At 40.6% G+C, this 22,076-nt stretch overlaps 1 protein-coding gene across 6 annotated transcripts in view; it reads right to left on the bottom strand.

Annotated features, from left to right (window-relative positions):
- FAF2 (Fas associated factor family member 2) overlaps window positions 1-22,076 on the bottom strand; it is a 102,646-nt gene that overhangs the window by 58,852 nt on the left and 21,718 nt on the right. Inside the window, exons 1-2 of one of the 6 annotated variants that reach the window (XM_072756543.1) lie at window positions 9,192-9,361; window positions 2,008-2,052 (exon numbers count right to left, since the gene is read on the bottom strand). The exons of 3 other annotated variants lie outside the window; for them this stretch is intronic. Coding sequence is in view for 2 of the 3 variants with exons in the window: in XM_026006700.2 (XP_025862485.2) it covers window positions 5,774-5,857 (84 nt within the window). In the remaining variant the exon portion in view is untranslated. Of the gene's footprint in view, window positions 1-2,007; window positions 2,053-5,773; window positions 5,884-9,191; window positions 9,387-22,076 lie in introns of those variants that run through there. 2 more of the 6 variants (XM_026006700.2, XM_026006703.2) reach the window with 2 other exon arrangements.

The raw sequence follows: 22,076 nt of genomic DNA on the forward strand, positions 1-22,076 counted from the left end.
CTGTGTCTCTGCCTCTCTCTCTCTCTCTCTCTCTCTCTCTCTCTTTCTCTCTCTCTCTCTATGTGTGTGTGACTATCATAAATAAATTAAAAAAAAAAAAGCAATATTAAAAAAACTGAAAAAAAAAAAAAAAAAAAACTGAAAACCCAGGCACGCCTAGGTGGCTCAGGGGATGAGCATCTACCTTCAACTCAGGGTATGGTCCCGGACACATCAGGCTCCCCATCCAGAAGCCTGCTATTCCCTCTATGTCTCTGCTTCTCTCTGTCTCTCATGAATAAGTAAATAAAATCTTAAAAAAAAAAAAAAAAACCTGAAAAGCCGAAAGAAAAAAAATGCCAATTTGATAACAATTTAAACAAATGTAAATGAAAGATAACAAAATCAAAGATGAAGGATATCATGAAAAATATCTGCTATACATGACCAATATAAAGAACTACAAATTGATAATAAAATGTCAAATAATCCAACAGCAAAAGAGCAAAGGATAGGCAGGCAATTTACACAATAACTGTAAATAGCCAGAAGAAGCTCAATCTGTCAGTAATCAGAAGTTTATGGAACAATGGGATTCAATCTTAAAATAAGCATTTATTCTGCAATCAGCTTGGCCAGAAAGCAAACCTCCCATACACCCAGGAACACTAACATAAAAAAAGAGACTGCAAAGCAAATCACGGTCTCTAAAGTTCCTTATTCTTTCCTATTAGAAATAGCTTAAAACAAGTGCTTGCACTAGTTATTCAAACTTGACTGAAACTGAAACTGAAAACTACAACCACCACTAACACTAGAAATGCAAATTAAAACAAAAACTTTCAGGACGCCTGGGTGGCTCAGTGTTTGAGTGTCTGCCTTTGGCCTGGGGCATGATCCTGGAGTCCTGGGATCAGTCCTGCGTGGGGCTTCCTGCATGGAGCCTGTTTCTCCCTCTGCCTCTCTCTGTGTCTTTCATGAATGAATGAATAAATAAATAAAATCATAAATAAATAAATAAATAAATCAAAAACTTAAAAAATTTTAATCATACTGACAAAAATTCAAAAAGCTATCGTCCAATGCTGGCAAGGATATGGGGAAACAGGTCCTCTCACATCCTATTGGCTGGAGTGTGAGCTACCAAAACTCCCTGGAAAACAGACTACCAGGAGCTATTAAAACATACAAAGTACATGTTTTGAGCCAGTAACATATTTTTAGGATTCTGTTCTACAGATACAAAAGGTCTGCTATATCAGTAACATCCCCCATATCCATAACTACGTCTCTGGACATCTTCACTTTTATATTCTAACTGAAACTTGGCTTTTTTTCTGAATATAATTCTTCCTCTGAAGCATTCTACCATTTTCTCACTTGTATTTCCAGGGTATGGAAATGAGAGAACTGTCCTCTATTCTTTCCCACCTTTGAGAATTCTTCTTTCTAATTAAAAAGTCCACTTTTATGTAGAAGAGGTTAAGAGAATTATGAGTGATGATGTCCAGAATTAGAACCATACTTTTGACTTCCTTTGCAGTTTGTTTTCTTAAAAAGACCACACAGCAGGGCTCCTGGGTGGCTCCACCAGTTAAGAGGTTGACTCCTGGGGATCCCTGGGTGGCTCAGCGGTTTAGCGCCTGCCTTTGATCTGGGCGTGATCCTGGAGTCCCGGGATCTGAGTCCCATGTCGGGCTCCCAGCATGGAGCCTGATTCTCCCTCTGCCTGTGTCCCTGCCCCTCTCTCTTTCTCTATCATGAATAAATAAAATTAAAAAAAAAAAAAAAAAGAGGTTGACTCCTGATGTCAGCTCAGGTCATGATCTGAAGTCCTGGGATTGGGCCCCACGTCTGCACTGTGCTCAGTGCAGAGTCTGCTTGAGCTTCTCTCTCCATCTCCCTCTGCCCTCCCCCCCCCCCCCCCCCCCCCCCCGTGTGCACATGCTCTCCCTCAAACAAAGAAATCTTAAAAAAAAAAAAAAAAAACTTAACACATAGCTATTGTTATTGGTCCTATTCACTTACCTATAGTTGAAAACAAATCAACACTGAGGGCTGGAGAGGCAGTGGCTAGGAAAGAGGAAGAAAGAATCCAGATTTCTGGATCAGATCTAAGCTTGTCACTACTAACCTTAGGTAAATTATGTACTGATCCTAGTTTACTCACCAGTACCAGAAACTACACCATTTATTTTTTGAGAGGAATCAAAGACACAATGAATCTATGGCACTTTGAATAGAATATGGCAGACACTTGAGGAACATAGAAGTCAGAAGTACTAAGTGCCATGCAGTTGAAAATTAAGTATAGCTTTTGACTCCCCCAAACTTATCTACTAACAGAAGCCTTACTGATTGAACAGAAGCCTTATTGATAAACAGCTGATTAACAGATATTTTATATGTATATACTATATACCGTATTCTTAAAGTACGCTAGTGGAAAGCAAATGTTATTAAGAAAATGGTAAGAAAAATACATTTACAGTACTGTAATTATTGAAAAATATTGGCTTATAAGTGGATGTGTGCAGTTCAAATTCATGTTGTTCAAGGGTCAACTGTAAACACTCAATAAATGTTTAACTGACATCAATAACAAAATCACCTTCAAATCTCAAAATTTCTTTTTGTGTTCTTGTTCTACAGATGATCTCAAACAGTTTGAGGGTTTTAATTATTACCTACATGCAGATAATTTCCGGATTTGTATTGCTAGCCTAGATCATTCTCCTGCACTCAATACTAGTATATCCCCTTAGACATCTTCACTTCAATGTCTAATAGAAACCTCAAACTTGAATTGACCAAAATTGAGCTACTTCATCTCACTCCCCCACCCAAATATGCTCCTCCCATGGCCTTCCTTATCCCAGTTAATGACTCTTCCATTTCCAGTTACTTAGGTCAAAAATCTGAGATATCCTCACTTTCTCCCTCACTTCACACACAATTCCTTAGAAAAATCCCATCCATTTTACCTTCAAAATATATTCAGAATCCAACTATTCCTCATAACTACTTCCTACTAGTTCAAGCAGTCTTGCATCATTGCAAAAATCTCCTTACTGGTCTCCCTATGCCTCCTTTACTTTCCTTTAGACTATCCTCAAGAAAATAGCCAGAGTGACCCTAAGAAATCATAAATCTTGTCATCACTCAAAATCTGCCTTGATTCAGAACTAATGCCAAAATCCTCACAATAGCCTACGAGGCCATTTGTAAACTAGCCCTGCCTTCAACTCTGACCTTAGCTCCTACTACTTTCTTCCCTCCCTCAGTTCTAGCCACATTGGCCTGCTTGTCATTTCTGGACAAAGTCACTTGAGGCCATGCCTTAGGACTCTTGTATGCCTTATTCCCTGTATGTGCAAATCCTCTTTCCCTAGGTACCACATGATTTGTTTAGTATGTTTTCACACAATTGACACACTCTCAGCAAGGCTTTCCCTTGATAATCCTATTTAAAATGAAACACCCCCCCCTTGATAATCCTATTTAAAATGAAACACCCCCCCCACCCCACCCCACCCACACACCCACACACACATTCCCCAGGCGCCTGGGGGGCTAGTCCATTAAGTGGTTGGCTCTTGATTTCCGCTCAGGTCATAAGCTCAGGGTCTTGGGATGTAGCCCCACCATGCTGGGGAGTCTACTTTCTCTCTCCCTCTCTCTCTGCCCCTCCTCCACTCAGCAACATATCTCTCTTCCCCTACCTTTCTAAAATAAATAAATCTTTTTAAAAAATAAAATCAAACACCTCCCTCCTCAAAATTCCCTATTTCTCTCCACAGCATTTATCACCATCTAACGTAGCATATATTTCATTTGTTTATTTTGACTCTTCTTTCTCTCCTCCACTAGAATGTGAGCCCCACAAGGGTAGGAATTATATTCAATATTCCATTGGATCTTGTGCCCAGAACTATACTAGCACATATTAGATACTGAAAAAAGTTGATTGAGAATGGGATAAATGTTTGGGTACAAGGATAATCCCTAACATTAGTTGTATAAAACCAAAAAAAATGAAAACAACCTGATTGTTTCATAATTTTTTACAAACCAAAAATGACTCTAATAATGTTTAACATTCACTTAATATTTGCCAGTGCTTTCCATATATTAACATTTAATTACTCAAACAATCCCATGAAGTAGGAAGTCCACAGATGAAGAGACTAAAGCAGAAAGGTTAAGTAACTTGCCCAAGGTCACAGAGTTAATAACTGGAGAAGCTAAGATTCAAATCCAGGTGTCTTACTTCATAACCGGTCTTCATAACAACTTACTGTGCTGTGCTGACCTTCATAATTTTTTTGACCTTCATAATTTTAACATGATCCTACCTCTATTAAGACAAAGACAGCCGAAGCTCTTACTCAATGAGAATAAGACTTACTAGTCAATTAAAAAGTGACATAAAGTGAGGAATAAAAACATTTCATACATTACTTAAATATTTCATTTAAAACATAAAGCACACATTTATGCAGCAATCTTTTGATGAAAGCCTACCCTTTTCTTTAGGGAATGGGTCCACTGGCATTCTTTGGAGCCTTTCTAGCATAAACCATATCCATAAATCACTGACTTAATTTCTTGGAGTGCAAGAACTCCAAGCACTTGCTAATAAGCATTAAGTGCACAATACTGATTCTCGATTTTTCTCAAAGTTATCTTTACACCCATCCTGCCCACACCTAACTTAAGAGCAATTTTTTTAGCAACTTGATCCTATACATCTTTTCCAAAGAATTTAATTTAGTTTTCAGATAAAAATTCTTGCAGTGATATTTTACAGGCTTATGTATTATATTTTTATGACAAATATAACCAGCACACAATGGTTTGGGAACAATACAACTGACTCTTGTCAAGAGTACAACTCATCTGGTAAAAACAAAAATACTTAGACATATTACAGAGCAGATCTTAGGAAAAAGAAGCCATCTGCTCCAACTAATAAGTCAAAGAGTAAGAGAGCTTAGACATTAAGCATGTGTATCTATATACACAAAGAAAAAAGTATACAAAGACACACAACAAACCGAGAATGAGGAGAGGGAAATAAGATGAAATTTCATTACCCTTTTACAATTTTACATTGCTGACTTGCATAAAGTATGCATTAAGTAAAATTTCTTTTTAAGTAAAAAACAAAACTTCTGTGAATTAGGTAATAGTATCCCCATTTTATAGATAAGAAAAGATTCAAAAAAGTGGGAACAAGGCCAAGGTCACAGAATTCATCAGAAGCTAAGTTGAAAGGCTAATTCCGATTTGCCCCAAGTTTCAAAGCTCATGGCTTTTCTACAATACCAAATTCCTGGGCAAAAAAATCAAACTGATCTCTCTGATTTTTTAAAATATATGAACAAAGAGCATTGTATTATTCTTTCTCCTTTAGGTAATAAAGAGATGAAGCCAAAAAGAGAGATTTTCAAAGTGAATGAGAAGCTTGACTCTAAGGCCAGAGTTCAGGCTTAACTTTCTATAATTTAAAAGAACAAAGATCACACCCTAATATTCATTTAAAAGGAAAGAAATTTCTTACTCCTGGGGCACCTGGATAGCTCAGTAGGTTAAGCATCTGCCTTTGGCTCATGTTATGATCTCAGAGTCCTGAGATCAAGCCCCCACAATAGGGCTTCCTGCTAGGCAGTGTCTGCTTCTCTCTCTGCCTCTCCCCCTTGCTCACACTCTCTTCTCTCTCAAATAAAATCTGAAAAGAAGGAAAGGAAAAGGAAAAGAAAAAGGAAAAGGAAAAGAGAAGGAAATTTCTTACTCCCATACAAAAGCAGAAAGGAATCATTTCTTCCTCCTGGCCTTGCATATAGCTCCTTGAGTCCCTTCTCTCTGTCCATGTCATTTTTCTCCAGGTGTTCAAACAGCAACCTAAAAGCAGTAAACCAAGGCACTAAAGGAGTCTGTTATATTTGGATATTTGGGAAAATGGGCTTCAATAAAGTAACCCTACCCATATCTGCATTAACTCTTAAGACCTATTCTCTTCCATTTGAAGCAGCTTAAAACAAACGTGTGCATTCATATTCAATTGGTTCCAAAATAAACAGAAGAAAAGGATAATTAGAAAAAAATTTTAGAGGGACGCCTGGGTGGCTCAGTGGTTGAGCCTTTGGCTCAGGGCGTGATCCCAGAGTCCCAGGATTGAGTCCCACATCAGGCTCCAGGCATGGAGCCTGTTTCTCCTCCCTCTGCCTCTCTGTCTGTCATGAATAGATAATAAAATCTTAAAAAAAAAAAAAAAAAAATCTTAGAAAAAATCAAATGGTCTGAGAAACACGATAAATATACTCTGGGAAGTTCTAGTCAAATCACATGTCATTAAAAAAAAAAAAGAAAGAAAAGAAACAGAGGAAACCTAAGATTTCTAAAATATTTTACTTTTGCTAATTTCAATACATCAAATGAAGCAATACTATTGAGAATTAGTGCCTAGCAGTACCACCTGGTTCTGTCCTGACTCCTATAGATATTCCAAGCACACACTCCAAAGCGTTAGTGAAGGAAACCTGAAACTTAGTGTTATGCTATTCTCTAGCTGAAAAAAACCTTTGATGGCTCCCTATGTATACAGAGTAAAATTTAAATCATTTTGCAAAGCTTTGAAAGGCCTCCAAAATCTGACTCTAATTTACCTTTCCAATCATATTTTCCACTTCCAATTCTCTCAATCCATCACAACAAACATTCCACACTATTCCATCTTCATACATTGCTTGAGCCATTTCCTCAGCTTTGAGCATCCCTCTGCCTACCACCTGTTGAAATTCTATTCCTCCTTCAAAATTAGTAAAGTACAGTGGAAAGAACCCAGCCTTAAAGTCCGATTCAGACCCACTACAGTTCTAATTCTAATTCCATCCTCACTATTTAATAGCTCAATGAACTTAGGCAAATACTTCAATAGATTGGTTTCCTCACTTAGGAGCAGCTCTATCATCTATGTCACTTTATAATGCTATTGTGAGAATTAAGCGTAATAGTTATAAACTATCAAGCACCATGCCTAAGGCATAGTAGATACTTAATAAATGGTTAACTACTAGGTCATCCTCTCTTCTCTCCTCCTCCTACCTCCAGGAATACTCCTATCCTTCCATAAATTCCCATAGCACTTTGTTTATATCATATCATACTATAAGCACGAATATACCGCAAGATACTCATTATTCACGTATGTATGTTATCTTGCTTCTACAGTAGGTTATACGTTAGAGGATTATGGGTATGGATCTCTAAATCTCTGCCATTTAATACTTTTGTGAGTTATTTGATCTCTCAGACTCCGTTTCTTCATTAACAAAACAAATGAAGCTTAATTCCTTAGTGTTATTAAGAGGTTTAAGAGTTAAAATACATTAAATATCTGGTATAATGCTTGACATCTAGTAAATTTCAAAGAATGTTCAATGGCAATTGAATGATGAACCTGATCCAGCAACTGCTTAAAGAACACAAAAATGCAAAATGCACTTGCCTTGGTAAATCCAATTTCATAAAGCAATCTACTTTTTTGGTTTTATTTTTAAAGTAAGTTCTACCTCCAATGTGAGGCTTGAACTCACAACCCTAAGATCAGGAGTTGCATGCTCTACTAAGCCAGTCAAGGAGTACCTCACAAAGCAATCTTAATACAACTTTAACCTACTACTCACCTCTTACCAATATAAGCATCCAATGAAGACAAAACAGAGGTATCCATGTACTTTACCTCAGAAATACTACGTTTTCATGTCTTCCGAGCATCAGACCAAGTAAATCATAGCATAATTCATATCACCTCAGAATACTTAATCTGGAACCTTATCCCTAAAGAGCTGTAAGGGGTAAAATGGCCGGCCAAATTAAACAAAACTTTGAAATAAGTGGTCCACCAAGAAGAGGAAGCCGGTTGTCTGTTGTTTAATTCATTCTGATCCTAATTTGCTGTGTCCTCAATTTCTCAAGTCAAGAGCTCAGGAAAGGTTCTGGAAAGATGGATCTGGCTTTAAATCTGATACTGGCTATGAAACCTAAGTATGTTACTTCCTTAAGCCTCATATTCCTCATCTGTAAAATAGGCCTTGTAACAGCATGAATCTCATAGGTTTGTAGTATTAAATACGATCTAGTATGTTATGTATTTAGCAAAGTATTTATAGCATGGTAAGTACTCCATAAATGATATTTGAACTAGCAGTGCCTGAGCACTAAGGTTCTTGGTAAATAATGCCAAATTAATGAATATCCAGCACATTTTATATTCGGAAGAAAGTGTACCACTAACTTACTCTATCCTAAGTTAAATAATGATGAATAGTAGCAATACCGCTTGGGAACATTTCACAGTTTACAAAGCCCTTCATAGATCCATAAACTCATTTAAGCTCACGATATCCTTAGGGGGTAGACATTTTTAAGAGAAGTACTTTAGAAATAAGGAAACTGGTATCCATTAGGGTGATAAAGGGCCAAGGTTACCCACCCTATTGGTCTCCTCCAATCGTTTTCTCCAACTCAGAAGTAAGTGCTTAGTGCCAAAAGTTCTTAACACGACTACCACTAAAAGGAGGCAGATTTCTGCAAGTTACCACCCACGTCAAGCACTGTCAAGAACGTGAGTCCAGGAATAAGCCCAGGGTAATAAACCCCGTCAGAAGCCACTGATACTTAAAATTGTTGCATTGTTTCCTTAGGTGGTGTCCTCCCACACCTTTAGGGCGGGGGCCAGGTCTGCCACCTCCCCCACCAGAGCGCCCAATACAGGACCAGGCACCCAAGAGGCCATCAATATATATTTGCAGAAATAGCATGGGATCCTGGTAGGTTTTCCAGAGACCCGAAACGAGGCCAGCTCCGCGGTGGGGATTAAGCATCTGGGTAGTACAAGAGTCGAAGGGCGGAGAGGGTCCGACGGGTAACCGGACTGGGAAGAATGGTAGAGAACGGGTGTTGCTAAGGGAAACCAGAGAAGCTGACCCGCCGAGGGGTGATGAGAGGGCCGCAGTCCTGGCTGGAAGGCTGAGGACCGACAGAGGCTCGGGGGCCGGGAGCAGCAGGGCAGTTGGCGTCTGGGGGGGAGGGGGCCGCCGCTGATCTGAGGAGAATCTCGGGCCCAATCTGAGGAAGGTTCTGGGCTCCAACAGGGGCCCACTCCCCAGCCCGTGACGGCATTTCCTGCACCGAGTACTCGCTGCTACCTGAAACTGCAGCAGCTTCTCTGTCTGCTCCTGGGTTAGATCCCGCTCCTCAGGCGCCGCCATTTTGCCGCCGCCTCTACGCTTCTGACCCGTCCGCACCGTCACCCGCCGGAAATGACCTCAGCAGCAACCACGTCCGGTCTGAACGGCCGCGGGCGCGCAACTGCGTCTGCGCGTTTTGCGCGTTCTGTCACCGGGGTGCTCGTGGTGACAGTTCCCGCCGTCAGAGGGCGCCACTCTCGAGCAATCCCGAACACTTCCGTAAATGGCCGAGAGACTGTCGCTCTTAACGCTTTGGGCGACGAATGGATCTGCTCAGACCCAAGACTCCAGAATAAGATCGCAAATTGCCGAGAGGTCCCGAGGGCTCCTCGAGAAGCTCCGGAAATTCCCGAATGCCAACTGGCAGTTTTCGTCTGCTTCCTAAACCATTTTCCCATAGTCTCCCATATTCCAGAATATTTCTTAGGAAATTGTGGCCGTTCCAAAATATCGGCCGTTTGATGTTTGATTCCTTCCATGACGTTTTCAAGAGCGCCTGACCATCTCTCAGGAGATTCCGAAAGACCCTGAATGGTGTGGTTAGGTATTTCTGATGCCGTCTGGAGCTGTAAGTTGTGAAAGGCTTCAGCCACGTGAAAATCGGGGCTTCAGAGTCGCTTGTTAGGATTGTTTGGACTTGGCCACCTGAGACTTTGACGGTTCATGGCGCTACCAGCCTTGGGCAGAGCTTTCCATCCACTCAGGTGGTGACTGTACTCCTACCTGCCTCAGGCCCATTGGCCCCACATCCCTTGATAGACAGAAGGAAAATCCTGGACTGGGATCGGGACACTTGGGTTCAGGGTCCAGTGCCCACCTGGAAAAGTGCTGGACGTCCTTGGACAAACCACCTCCTCTCTTGGCCATTTTGCCATTGGTGGAATGGGGTTCCCCCAAAGCCACTGACAGACATGCTGCCTCAGCTCAGCTCCTTGGAGGTAGTCCCTCACCCTTTCCACTGCCTTATTTCTACCCTTCACTGTCTGACTTCCCTTGCACTTTCCCTGACCCTTCAAACTGCCACCTCTGTTTAGATCTCTTTTTCAATTACACTTTTTTTTTTCCTTCTGCCATCTGCTTCTGTCCCCCTCCAGAAGGCCTGTACAAGGCAGAGGGGTCTGGGTCTGGTGTATGCTTTTCCCAGACTACCTGTATGTGTACCTGGGAAGTCACTCTGGCTCAGCATCCGTGGAATCCCACCCCTACCCACTTTAAAGGTCTGATGAGGCAAGATAGGACAAGAGGTGCTTTGAAAGCTGAAGTTATGTGAGGACTACATTAAGGGATGGAAGGGCACTTCTTACAGGCCTGTATCATGTAGATCTTAACCAGGTCGGCACAAACTGCATAACTAATAGCAATACCTTGAATTTTTCTTAGACCTTTAAGGTCAATTTGGAAGTAAACAGATGTGCCTTTTACATCAACTCAAACCGCAAAGGAGACCTAGTACTATTCAATATCTTCGATAATGTTGGATGCAGCCAAACTAGATGAGAGATTGTAAAATCATACACCCTCTGGAGTTATTGCATAATTCTGGTTTAAGATATATTCCTTCAACAGATAAACTTTGTAGTTCTACTAAAAACCATGGAATGTTTTTCACTTCCTCAAAGAAATACATCCTTTCTTGGTCTACTTTTCTGTTTTCTTTGAATTAAGACATTGTTACAAAAATATTTTATTTTTTTAATCTACCAGTAAGAATTTGCCTCAGTGTAGAGAACACAATGTGGCAAACTGGAGAGTTCATTCTCTGTGCAAAGGTGGATTCTGCTTTTTAGCCCTAGCTGATGGCTTACATGTAAGATCAGTATTGCTAGGACTTCCCATTTCTTTTTATAGCTAATTCATTTATTTTATTTTTTTAAGTAAACTCTTCACCCAACTTGGGGCTTGAGCTCATGATCCTGAGATTAATATTCATATGCTCTACTGACAAAGCTAACCAGGCCCCTAGAACTTCTCATTTTTAGTTTTATTAATTTTTTAAAAGATTTATTTGAGAGAGTACATGTGGTATGGAGGGGAAGAGGGAGAGAGAAACCCCAAGCAGACTCCAACCTGAGCGGAACTCCATCTCATGATCCCGAGACCACGACTTAAGCCATTACCAAGAATCACACATTTAATCAACAATGCCACCCAGGTGCCCCCAAAAGTTCCCATTTTTAAAAGAGCACCTACAAATGTCCATCAACTGAGGAATGGAAAAAGAAGAGGTGGTATATATATATACAATGGAATATTGCTCAGCCATCAAAAAAGAAATCCTGACATTTGAAACAATGTGAATGAAACTAGAGGGTATTATGCTAAGTGAAATGTCAGAGAAAGACAAATACCATATGATCTCACTCAAGTGGAATTTAAGAAAGAAAACAGGAACATATGGGAAGGGGTAAAAGAAAGAGAGGGAAACAAGCCATAAAGACTCTTAATGATAGAGAACCAACTGAGGGTTGGTGGAGGGAGGTGCATGGGGGGATGGGCTAGATGGGTATTAGGGAGGGCACTTGGGTGTTGTATGTAAGGGATGAATCACTGAATACTACTCAATAAATTAATATTGCACTGTAAACTACCTAAAATTTAAATTTAAAAAAAGAGCACCAGGACACCTGGGTGGCTCAGCAGTTGAGCGTCTGCCTTTGGCTCAGGGCATGATCCCAGGATCCCTGGATTGAGTCCCACACCGGGGTCCCTGCATGGAGCCTGCTTCTCCCTCTGCCTTGTCTCTGCCTCTCTCTCTATGTCTCTCATGAATAAATAAATAAATAATAAATAAATAAATCTAAAAAAATTTAAAAATAAATTTAAAAAGAGCATCTATGAGTTTGGAGCTTCATATAAAATCTCTGCATTTTAAAATGGTGATAACTTAAAAAAAATAAAATAAAATAAAATAAAATGGTGATAACTTAATTCAGTCTTTTTTTTTTTTTTCTTAATTCAGTCTTAAGAAAATCACTCTGTCGGGCTCCTGGGTGGCCTAGTGGTTGAGCATCTGTCTGCCTTTGGCTCAGGTCACGATCCCGAGATCAAATCCCGTGTCAGGCTCCCTGTGGGGAGCCTGCTTCTCCCTCTGCCTGTTTGTATCTCATGAATAAATAAATAAAATTTAAAACGAAAAAAAGAAAATCACTCTGTCAACCATAATTGCGAGCCATATTCCAGCCTATGAGCTGTTAATCTGCCCCTCTGACCTAAATAGAATCCTGATGTCCTCTGTTTGTCATGGGAGAAGATGGCCTTGGAAGAAACCTATGATTTTTTTATAAATTCAAGGTGAAAAGTATGGAAAGTGTAATTAATTAGTGGCTTGCCCTCTCCTTTAAGAATAATTTTTCCCCCTTAACTTTATTCTGCCTCTTGGAGCAGTGCTATTGAATCAAAATCCTTCAGCTCAGCTCATGTTCCCAGGGTCCTGGAATAGAGGCCCACATCAGGCTCCCTACTCAGCGGTGAGTCTGCTTCCCCCAACTCCATCTCCCCCTGCTCATGCTCTCTCTCTCTCTCAGATAAATGCAATTAAAAAAAAAAAAAGGCTTTGTCAATGCTAAAGTCCTTTGCAGAAATTAGTAATGTAGATTGATTCAATATGCATTTGTTACTGTCTTATAATTACTTAGTTCTCAGGATCACCTGGCATCAGGAATCTCCTAGTCTAGCAGGAATACCAGGCAGGAAATGATAGAGAACCAAAAGTGTGTAGTTGGTAGTAGACTGTATCAGTAACATAGGCCCTATTAGCTCCTTATATCATCTCTCATCTGGATCACTGTAGTTACCTATTAACTGGTCTCCTTGATTTTACTCTTAATCCCTCTCTACTTCAGTCTTGTCACAGCTGCCAGAGAATCTTTTCCTTTTCATTTCTTTTGTAAAATAGGCCCCAGGCCGAGCATGAAGCCCAATGAAGGGCTTGAATTCATGATGATGAGATCAAGACCTGAGCTGAAATCAAGAGTTGATGTTCAACCAGCTGGGCCACCCAAGTGCCCCAAGAATCTTTTTGCTAAAGGAAATCAGATCCTATCATTCCCGGACTCAAAACTCTTTCTTGGCTTCCCAATGTCCTTGGAATGGAATCAAGCTCCCTAATGTGGCCTACCAGGCCCTAAGTGATCTGGCCCCTACTGGTTCTCTGACCTCATTACTGGGAACTCATTGCTTTCAAACCTCACCTCATTGTACGCATTTATACCTCAAGGATTTTGCATTTGCAGTGCCCTCTGCCTAGAACACTCTTCTTGAGTCCTCACATGGCTGGCCCCTTTTGACGTTCAGATCTCAGCACACGTGTGCTGTATGCTTAATGAAGACCTAAACATATTTTCTTCAAAGCACTTTTACCACTAGATGCTATTTTCTTGTTTACCTAATTATTTTTTTATTTCCCAGCTCTGCATTCCATGAAGGTAACAGAGGCCAAGACGGCTTGGGCCACCACTAAGTCCTTAGTGCTAAGAACTATACCAGGCACAGAGTACAAGGTCTGTAAATATATGGCCCAGGCTAGATCAATAGAGCAGGGCCTTATGGATAGGGTGGGAGGCATGATTATGGGAGTAAAGCCATGGGAACTAAATGGGAAAATTAAGTGACTGTGGGATATAGAGAGATGGTCTTTAATTAGAGCATCTCAAATCAAAAGATAAAAGAAGGACCACATCACTTTTGGGTGATGGGGGAAAGAGTGCTGCTAACATATGACCTTTAAAACAGTTATTTTATTGCTCTTTTTAAAACCCCGTGCCCATAAAAAATTACATGATTTGTGAACTGAGAACAAGTTCAAACAACACCTCAGTTGGCAGAATTGGGGAAGGGAAGAAAAGCAGGAGACCTATTTACAGATGGTTTAAATAACCCAGATGCATTTAAATTGTCCCCACAATCTCAGGCTCTCTCTGATTCAGAGAGGAGGAGCATGGTTCTCAGGGAACAGACTGTGGGTTCCACTGAAATGGGTGCTTTGATTACCATCTGGACACCTTGGGGTATCCTTAAGGTTGTGGATCTGGAGATGGTGGAGCTACCATACTGGCTGCCAAGGCCCCTGATGACAATGAGGGGCCAGTGTTCCTGTTACACACAGTAGAGTCAGGAGGGATAAGTCTGGGGGCTGGGGGATTCACTGGAACATCTCTGGATACTTCCATACCCAGCAATAACAGAAAGTAAACAATTGTAACGACTACAACTTGACAAAGGAAAGACAACTAAAGGCTCAGACCCTTCAGAAATGAAAGTCTGGGTTAGTACACTGGAAAGCAATAAGGCCAACTGAAGTATTAAGACAAGAGTGAAGGAATCTAGAACAAGTAATGGAGGAAAGATGCTTTGATTATCACATACAGCCTTGGGACCAGATGTAGGTTCAGAGATCTGTATTGGATTTCTCTGACTCACTTGTCTTAAGTCTTTACAGAGGTTGTGGCTGGTAACCATTAGAGGGATTTTTATAAATGATTGGACATGCACTGTCCCTCTCGGAAGAAGTGAAGGCATTTTGTCCCCACAATGGCAGAGAACCCATATTGTGTACAGGACTGGACATAATGAGAGGAAGGAGCGAACTGAGCAGTACAACAAAGCTTATTGTATCAAACACCTCTTAGGTTTTACCTCAGATCTTTGCTGTCTCCAAGGCTCTTGGCCACTTGTTTCACCACAGCCACTACTATGGTGGCCAACTCTACATCAATTTTGTCTGGTCACCACCCTGGCGACCAACTTAGCCAGACACAATCCAACAGCACCTTACCTCATACATGTACCACAAACCTCCTGCCTCCTACCCTATGGCCTGTCTATTGCTACTGAAGCACAATACATCACAGGCCAACATGGTGCCCACACATGCATAACTCAGAAGTGCAAGGCAATGAATATCCTGGTGGAGCAAAACCCTGACAAATAAGAAATGGGATCTGCCAAATAAAGACCCATTTCCTGCCCTATGGTGAGCTATCTTGAGATTCAATCATGTAAATGGTCTCTCCCAGGAGAGATTTATGGGATGGAGCAACACATTTGCTATCAAGCAGTAGCCAGACCCTTGTAATTGCCCTCAGTATTTCCCTGCCCCACTCCCTGGTTCTGCCATGCCTGATTCCCTGGGATTACACTCCCTGTAAAGTATAAACGAGTATGCTTTTGGGACACCTGGGTGGCTCAGCGGTTGAGCGGCTGCCTTCGCTCAGGGCGTGATCCTGGGATCTGGGATTGAGTCCCATATCGGGCTCCCTGCAGAGAGCCTGCTTCTCCTTCTGCCTGTGTCTCTGCCTCTCTCTGTGTGTCTCTCATGAATAAATAAATAAAATCTTAAACAAACAAACAAACAAACAAACAAGTAAGCGTTTGACTCAGGCTATGTTTTCTATGGAACCCAAGCTGTGACACTGTATATGAAGTTAGTGGCTCAACTACAGAGAAAAATAACAATTTCAGGTTAATTTAAAACACATGATTTGTCTATATATTCTCCATAGATTATATTCTAAGAACAGAAAGAATAGTGACGAAATCTTAAGTGATACTCTGTAATCGCAGTGTCAGTAATAATATTGATATTATTATTTCAAAACTATATATACACGTAAAAAGAATATGTTATGCATCAGAACCGATTTTTCAGTGAAAGGGAAAAATACATCTAAAATCAAAGAGATTGGGGATCCCTGGGTGGCTCAGCGGTTTGGTGCCTGCCTTTGGCCCAGGGCGCGATCCGGGAGTCCCGGGATCGAATCCCGTGTCGTGCTCCCGGCATGGAGCCTGCCTCTCCCTGCCTGTGTCTCTGCCTCTCTCTCTGTCTATCATAAATAAATACATAAATCTTTAATAAAATAAATAAAATAAAATAAAATAGATTAAGTGAAAACATTGTAATATTAAATTTGAATTAGAAATATTAGGGACAGGACGACGGGTGGTTGAGCGTCTGCCTTTAGCTCAGGGTGTGATCCCGCAGTCTCAGGATCAAGTCCCACATCGGGCTCCCTGTATGGAGCCTGCTTCTCTCTCTGTCTATGTCTCTCTGCCTCTCTCCCTGTGTCTCTCATGAGTAAATAAATAAAATCTTAAAAAAAAAAAAAAGAAATATTAGGAACCCCTGAGTGGCTCAGTGGATGAGCGTCTGCCCTCGGCTCAGGGTATGATCCTAGATTCCCTGGATCAAGTCCCACATCGGGGATCCCTGGGTGGCGCAGTGGTTTAGCGCCTGCCTTTGGCCCAGGGCGCGATCCTGGAGACCCGGGATCGAATCCCACGTCGGGCTCCCGGTGCATGGAGCCTGCTTCTCCCTCTGCCTGTGTTTCTGCCTTTCTCTCTCTCTCTCTCTCTGTGCGACTATCATAAATAAATAAAAATTTAAAAAAAAAGTCCCGCATCGGGCTCCCATGAGGGAGCCTGCCTCTCCTTCTGCCTGTGTCTCTGCCTCTCTCTCTGTGTCTCTCATGAATAAATAAATATGATCTTATAAAAAAAGAATTAGAAATATTAGTTGGGGTACCTGGCTGGCTCAGTCAGTAGAGCATGCAACCACTGATCTCTGGGTTGTGGGTTTCAGCTCCACATTGAGTATAGAAATTACTTAAAATGACAATCTTAAAAAAAAAATATTAGTAAGAATACAATGCATTTTTCTAGTTCAAAAAATGTATATTTCCTAGTTCTGTTGACTAAAGAGCCCTATTAAAAAGTACTTACCTACTGAGAGGCCCTGACAATAGTTTCCAAATATCACTTCTCACTAAAAGATTGTAGAACTCTTGGAAGAAATAACTAATTTGAGTCCGGGACAGGAAATGTACAAGATGAGCCAGGAGCACCTTGCTTTACTGAAAAGCAAAGAAGCTATCAAATTGTTACAAGGGGCCAAAGATGGGAAAATTCAAGCATCAAAAGTCCAAGATATTGGGTATGTTTATTATCTTTATTGTGGTGAGGGTTTCCTAAGTGTACATATATGTCAAAACTTATCAAATTGGAAACTTTACATATGTAAAGTTTGTTATATGTCAATTATACCTAAATAAAGGTACTTAAATAGTATAAGCCTGGGCAGCCCCCATGGGTCGGCAGTTTAGCGCTGCCTTCAGCCCAGGGCGTGATTCTGGAGACCTGCGATCAAGTCCCGCGTCGGGCTCCCTGCATGGAACCTGCTTCTCCCTCTGCCTGTGTCTCTGCTTCTCTCTCTCTAATGAATAAATAAATAAATAAAATCTTTTTTTATTGACACAAAGCATTTATTAGTTTCTAACAATAAGGCATATAAGGTAGGACTATCAGAAAAACTAGTAGGGAAATTAAAATTTATCTTGAGGTCAGGAAAATTTATTCACAGACAAGTAAGTGGTTAAATGTATAAATTCTATACAAAAAATCTTTAAAAAGTATAAGGCTGACAACAAATTGAAACACATCAGATATGTACAGGAGTTCATTATGATTTCAAAAAATTAAAAAAAAAAACAAAAACAACCCACAGACAAATAGCTCAATAATCACTTTTGAAGATTATCAGCATATTAATTCATTTTTTTTTATGAAAGCTGGCAAGTTAAGAGAAATAATCAAGAATTTACTCATTCTCTGCTACTTCTGGGTAACCAAACTGATAATTAGTGAAAGTTCTTCAAAAATTTCCAATTAATGACAATGATATATCACCTCACACCTGTCAGAATGAATAAAATGAAAAAACACAAGAAACAACAAGACTAGATGAGGATGTGGAGAAAAAAGAACCCTTTTGCTCTACGAGTGGAAATGCACTGATGCAGCCACTATCAGAAACAGTATGCAGTTTCCATAAAAAGTTAAAAATAGAACTACCCTACAATCTAGTAATCACACTACTGGTTATCTACCTAAAAAATACAAAAATACTGGGCACCTAGGTGGTGCAGTCAGTTGGGCAATTGACTCTTGACTTCAGAACAGGCTGTCATCCCAGAGTTTTGAGATTGAGCCCCCATGTGGGGCTCTGCACTCTGCACAGAGTGGGCTCGGAGTTTCTCTCTTCCTCTCCCTCTGCCCCTCCCCACTGCACTTTCTCTCTCTTTCATAAATAAATAAATAAATAATCTTTATAAAATACAAAAACACTAATTCAAAGAGATACATGCACCCCTATATATATAGCAGCACTATTTACAATAGCCAAATTATGAGAGCAGCCCAAGTTTCTTTCTTTTTTAATTTTTTTTTATTTATTTATGATAGTCACACACAGAGAGAGAGAGAGGCAGAGACACAGGCAGAGGGAGAAGCAGGCTCCATGCACTGGGAGCCCGACGTGGGATTCGATCTCGCGTCTCCAGGATCACGCCCTGGGCCAAAGGCAGGCGCCAAACCGCTGCGCCACCCAGGGATCCCCAGCCCAAGTTTCTATCGATAAATGAATAGATACAGAAAATGTGGTATATCTATACCTTATCTAATCTATATATCTACATATGTATATATATATACACACACACACAATGGAATATACAAATGGAATATTACTCAGCCATAAAAAATAAAATGAAGTCCTGCCATTTGCAATGATATGGTTGGAGCTAAAGTGTATAATGCTAAGCAAAATAAGTCTGAGAAAGACAAATACAATATGATCTCACTCATATGTAGAAATTAAGAAACAAAACAAATGAGCAAAGGAAAAAGAGAGAGAGAGAGGAAGAGAGAGAGAGAAACCAAGAAATAGACTCTTAACTAAAATGAACAAATTGGTGGTTACCAGGAGAGGGTGGGTATGGGGATGGGTGAAATAGGTGACGGGGATTAAGGAGTGCACTTGTTGCAATGAGCACCAAGTGATATGCGGCATTGTGGAATTGCAATATTGTATGCTTGAAACTAACATGACTCTGTATGTGAACCACACTGGACTTTAAGCTGAATTTTAAAAATTTCCAGCTAATACAGAGATACTGACAAAAATAGGATCACCACAATTTTTAAACCTCAAATAAAGTAATCGATTTAGATGAAGCTCATAAGGGCTGCTAAAACCTGAGGTGAAAAGCTGATCTACTGGAGGGTATTATGCTGAATGAAATAAGTCAATTGGAGAAGGACAAACAGTGTATGTTCTCATTCATTTGGGGAATATGAATAATAGTGAAAGGGATTATAAAGGAAGGGAAAAGAAATGTTGGGAAATATCAGGAAGGGAGACAGAACATAAAGACTCCTAACTCGGGGAAACGAACTAGGGGTGGTGGAAGGGGAGGAGGGCGGGTGTTGGAGGGGAATGGGTGACGGGCACTGAGGTGGACACTTGACGGGATGAGCACTGGGTGTTTTTCTGTATGTTGGTAAATTGAACACCAATAAAAATTAATTTAAAAAAATAAAAATAAATAAAATTATCAAATTCTACACCTGAAAAAAAAAATTTGTTGCCCAGTAAAAAAAAAAAAAAACAAAAAAAAAAAACAAAAAAAAAACAGATGGGTTTCTACCCTCCCCAGGAAACAAAACAAAAAAAAAAAAAGAAAAAAAGAAAAGAAAAGCTGATCTAGAGAACTTTATTATTGATGGATCAGGCTGACAACACCTAAATCTGTTGATCAATCTTAGTATTACAGAGGGGCAACTAGACATAACATGATGCAGTTGGATTTCCCAACAGTATATATGAAATACTCCTGCAAAAATATTCATGTGGCATCTGATCAAGCTTCTAAATCAGGGTTTCAACTTGGGCATTACTGACATTTTAAGTTGGATAATTCTTTTGTGTGTGTGTGTTGGGGGGGCTGTTTCATGCATTATAAGATGCCTAGCAGCATCTCTGGCCTCTATTCACTATGTTAGTAACACCTCTCCAAGTTGTGACAATAAGAAAAGTCTCTGGATATTGCCATATGGACTCTGGAAGATGGGGAGAGGCGGGAAGAGAAAGTGCTTTGGTTTAAGTGGGACTATAATTTGGGGCAGTTAAGAAGTAAAAGTCGGGAGAACAAGAAAGGCTGTTGCAGATCTTAGAGAAGAAAATGTCAACTTAGTGCTCAGGCATAAGGAGGGAGTCCCAGCACAGGCAGATCCTTTAGTTGGATGTCCCTACAGCTTTCATGTGGCCTGTGAGGACCTGAATTTTCAAAGCAGAAATAAGCAGTTTAGAAACAAAGAAGGATGTCACAGGAAAATTGTGAAATTCCAAGATCAGCAACTACGGTGGAGGAATCCTCCTACTCTGCCCCTCTGGGATCCTGTGCCCCATCTAGCACCAGCCAGGATGCAACAAGAGTGCCAGGACCAGGGGGATCCCTGGGTGGCTCAGCGGTTTAGCGTCTGCCTTCAGCAGAGACCCAGGATCGAGTCCCACATCAGGCTCCCTGCATGGAGTCTGCTTCTCTCCCTGCCTCTCTCTCTGTCTGTCATGAATGAATAAATCAAATATAAAAAAAAAGAGTGCCAGGGTCCCAGAATGTTGTCTCCATCTTTGGGGATGTGTGTTTCATTGTCAAGCAGAAAGTTCTCCTCCAACTCCTTTGGAGAAGAAAATTTTGTTCAAAAAATGGTCTCTATCTAGTTTCAGCAATTCCACTAACTCTCACACATCTTCTAATGAGAATTAACTCTGCTTTTCATATGCAATGATCCCTTAATCCTTTACAGACACAAATCTTTTTTCTTAACTGTTTTTTTTTTTAAGATTTTATTTATTTATTCATGAAGAGACACACAGAGAGAGAGGCAGAGACACAGGCAGAGGGAGAAGCAGGCTCCATGCAGGGAGCCCGACACGGGACTCGATTCTGGGTATCCAGGATCACACCCTGGGCTGAAGGTGGCGCTAAACCCCTGAGCCACCCGGGCTGCCCGACACAAATCTTAAGAAAAAGCCTTAAGAGAGATACTTACTTTTCTATACTTACCATGAAGGAATAACAGGGTTCAAAATTGCCCTCCCACTGTAAACAACCAGAAAACTCAACAAACTATGTGCTAGAATTTTTAGATATTGACAAGAGGGGCAGCTGAGATTACCATCTGCCTTCTGCGCAGGTCATGATCCCAGGGTCCTGGGATTGAGTCCTGTATCGGGCTCCCTGTCCCAAAAACAGTCTGCTTCTCCCTCTGCTCCTCCTCCAACTCGTTCTCTCTCTGTCTTTCTCTATGTCTTTCTGCCTCACCCTCTCTCTCAAATGAAGAAATAAAATCTTAAAAAAAAAAAAAGATATTGACAAGAGACAGCACAGAACTGTGATCGTTGCAAGAAAAGAAACAAACAAGATGAGCCCTGTGATTTTCCAGGTTTCCCCTGAAGGAATTTTTAAATTGCTGGGTAAGAAAGGGGAACTCAAACAGAACCCCGTGGTCTCAAGACTCAAAGAGACAAAGAAAAGAGTTTGGAAAAGTTGAAGTACCTAGGGTTTACGGGGCAGGGTACTGGAAAGAAGGAGCTAGGAAGATCAAGTACACAGGAATATGCATAGAAGTTGCCCTTGAATCTTTGGCTAAATAATCTGCTTGTAATGATGTGATCTTATATGTAGAAAATCTAAAGATCACATACACACACACACACACACACACAATTACAACTGATAAATGAATTCAGAAGGCATAGGGATACAAAGTTAACACATTAGTTTCATTTGTATTTCTTTATACTAATAATGAACAATCTGAAAAAGAAATTAAGAAGACAGTTCCATGTATATATAATAGCATCACAGAGAATAAAGGGGCGCCTGGGTGGCTCAGTCAGGTAAGCATCTGACTCTTGATTTCAGCTCAGGTCATGATCTCAGGGTTGTAAGACTAAGCCCTGAATTGGGCTCTGCACTGGACATGGAGCCTGCTTAATATTCTCTCTCT

This window comes from Vulpes vulpes, chromosome 4 (assembly GCF_048418805.1).
Source record: "Vulpes vulpes isolate BD-2025 chromosome 4, VulVul3, whole genome shotgun sequence".
NCBI classification, from domain to species: domain Eukaryota; kingdom Metazoa; phylum Chordata; class Mammalia; order Carnivora; family Canidae; genus Vulpes; species Vulpes vulpes.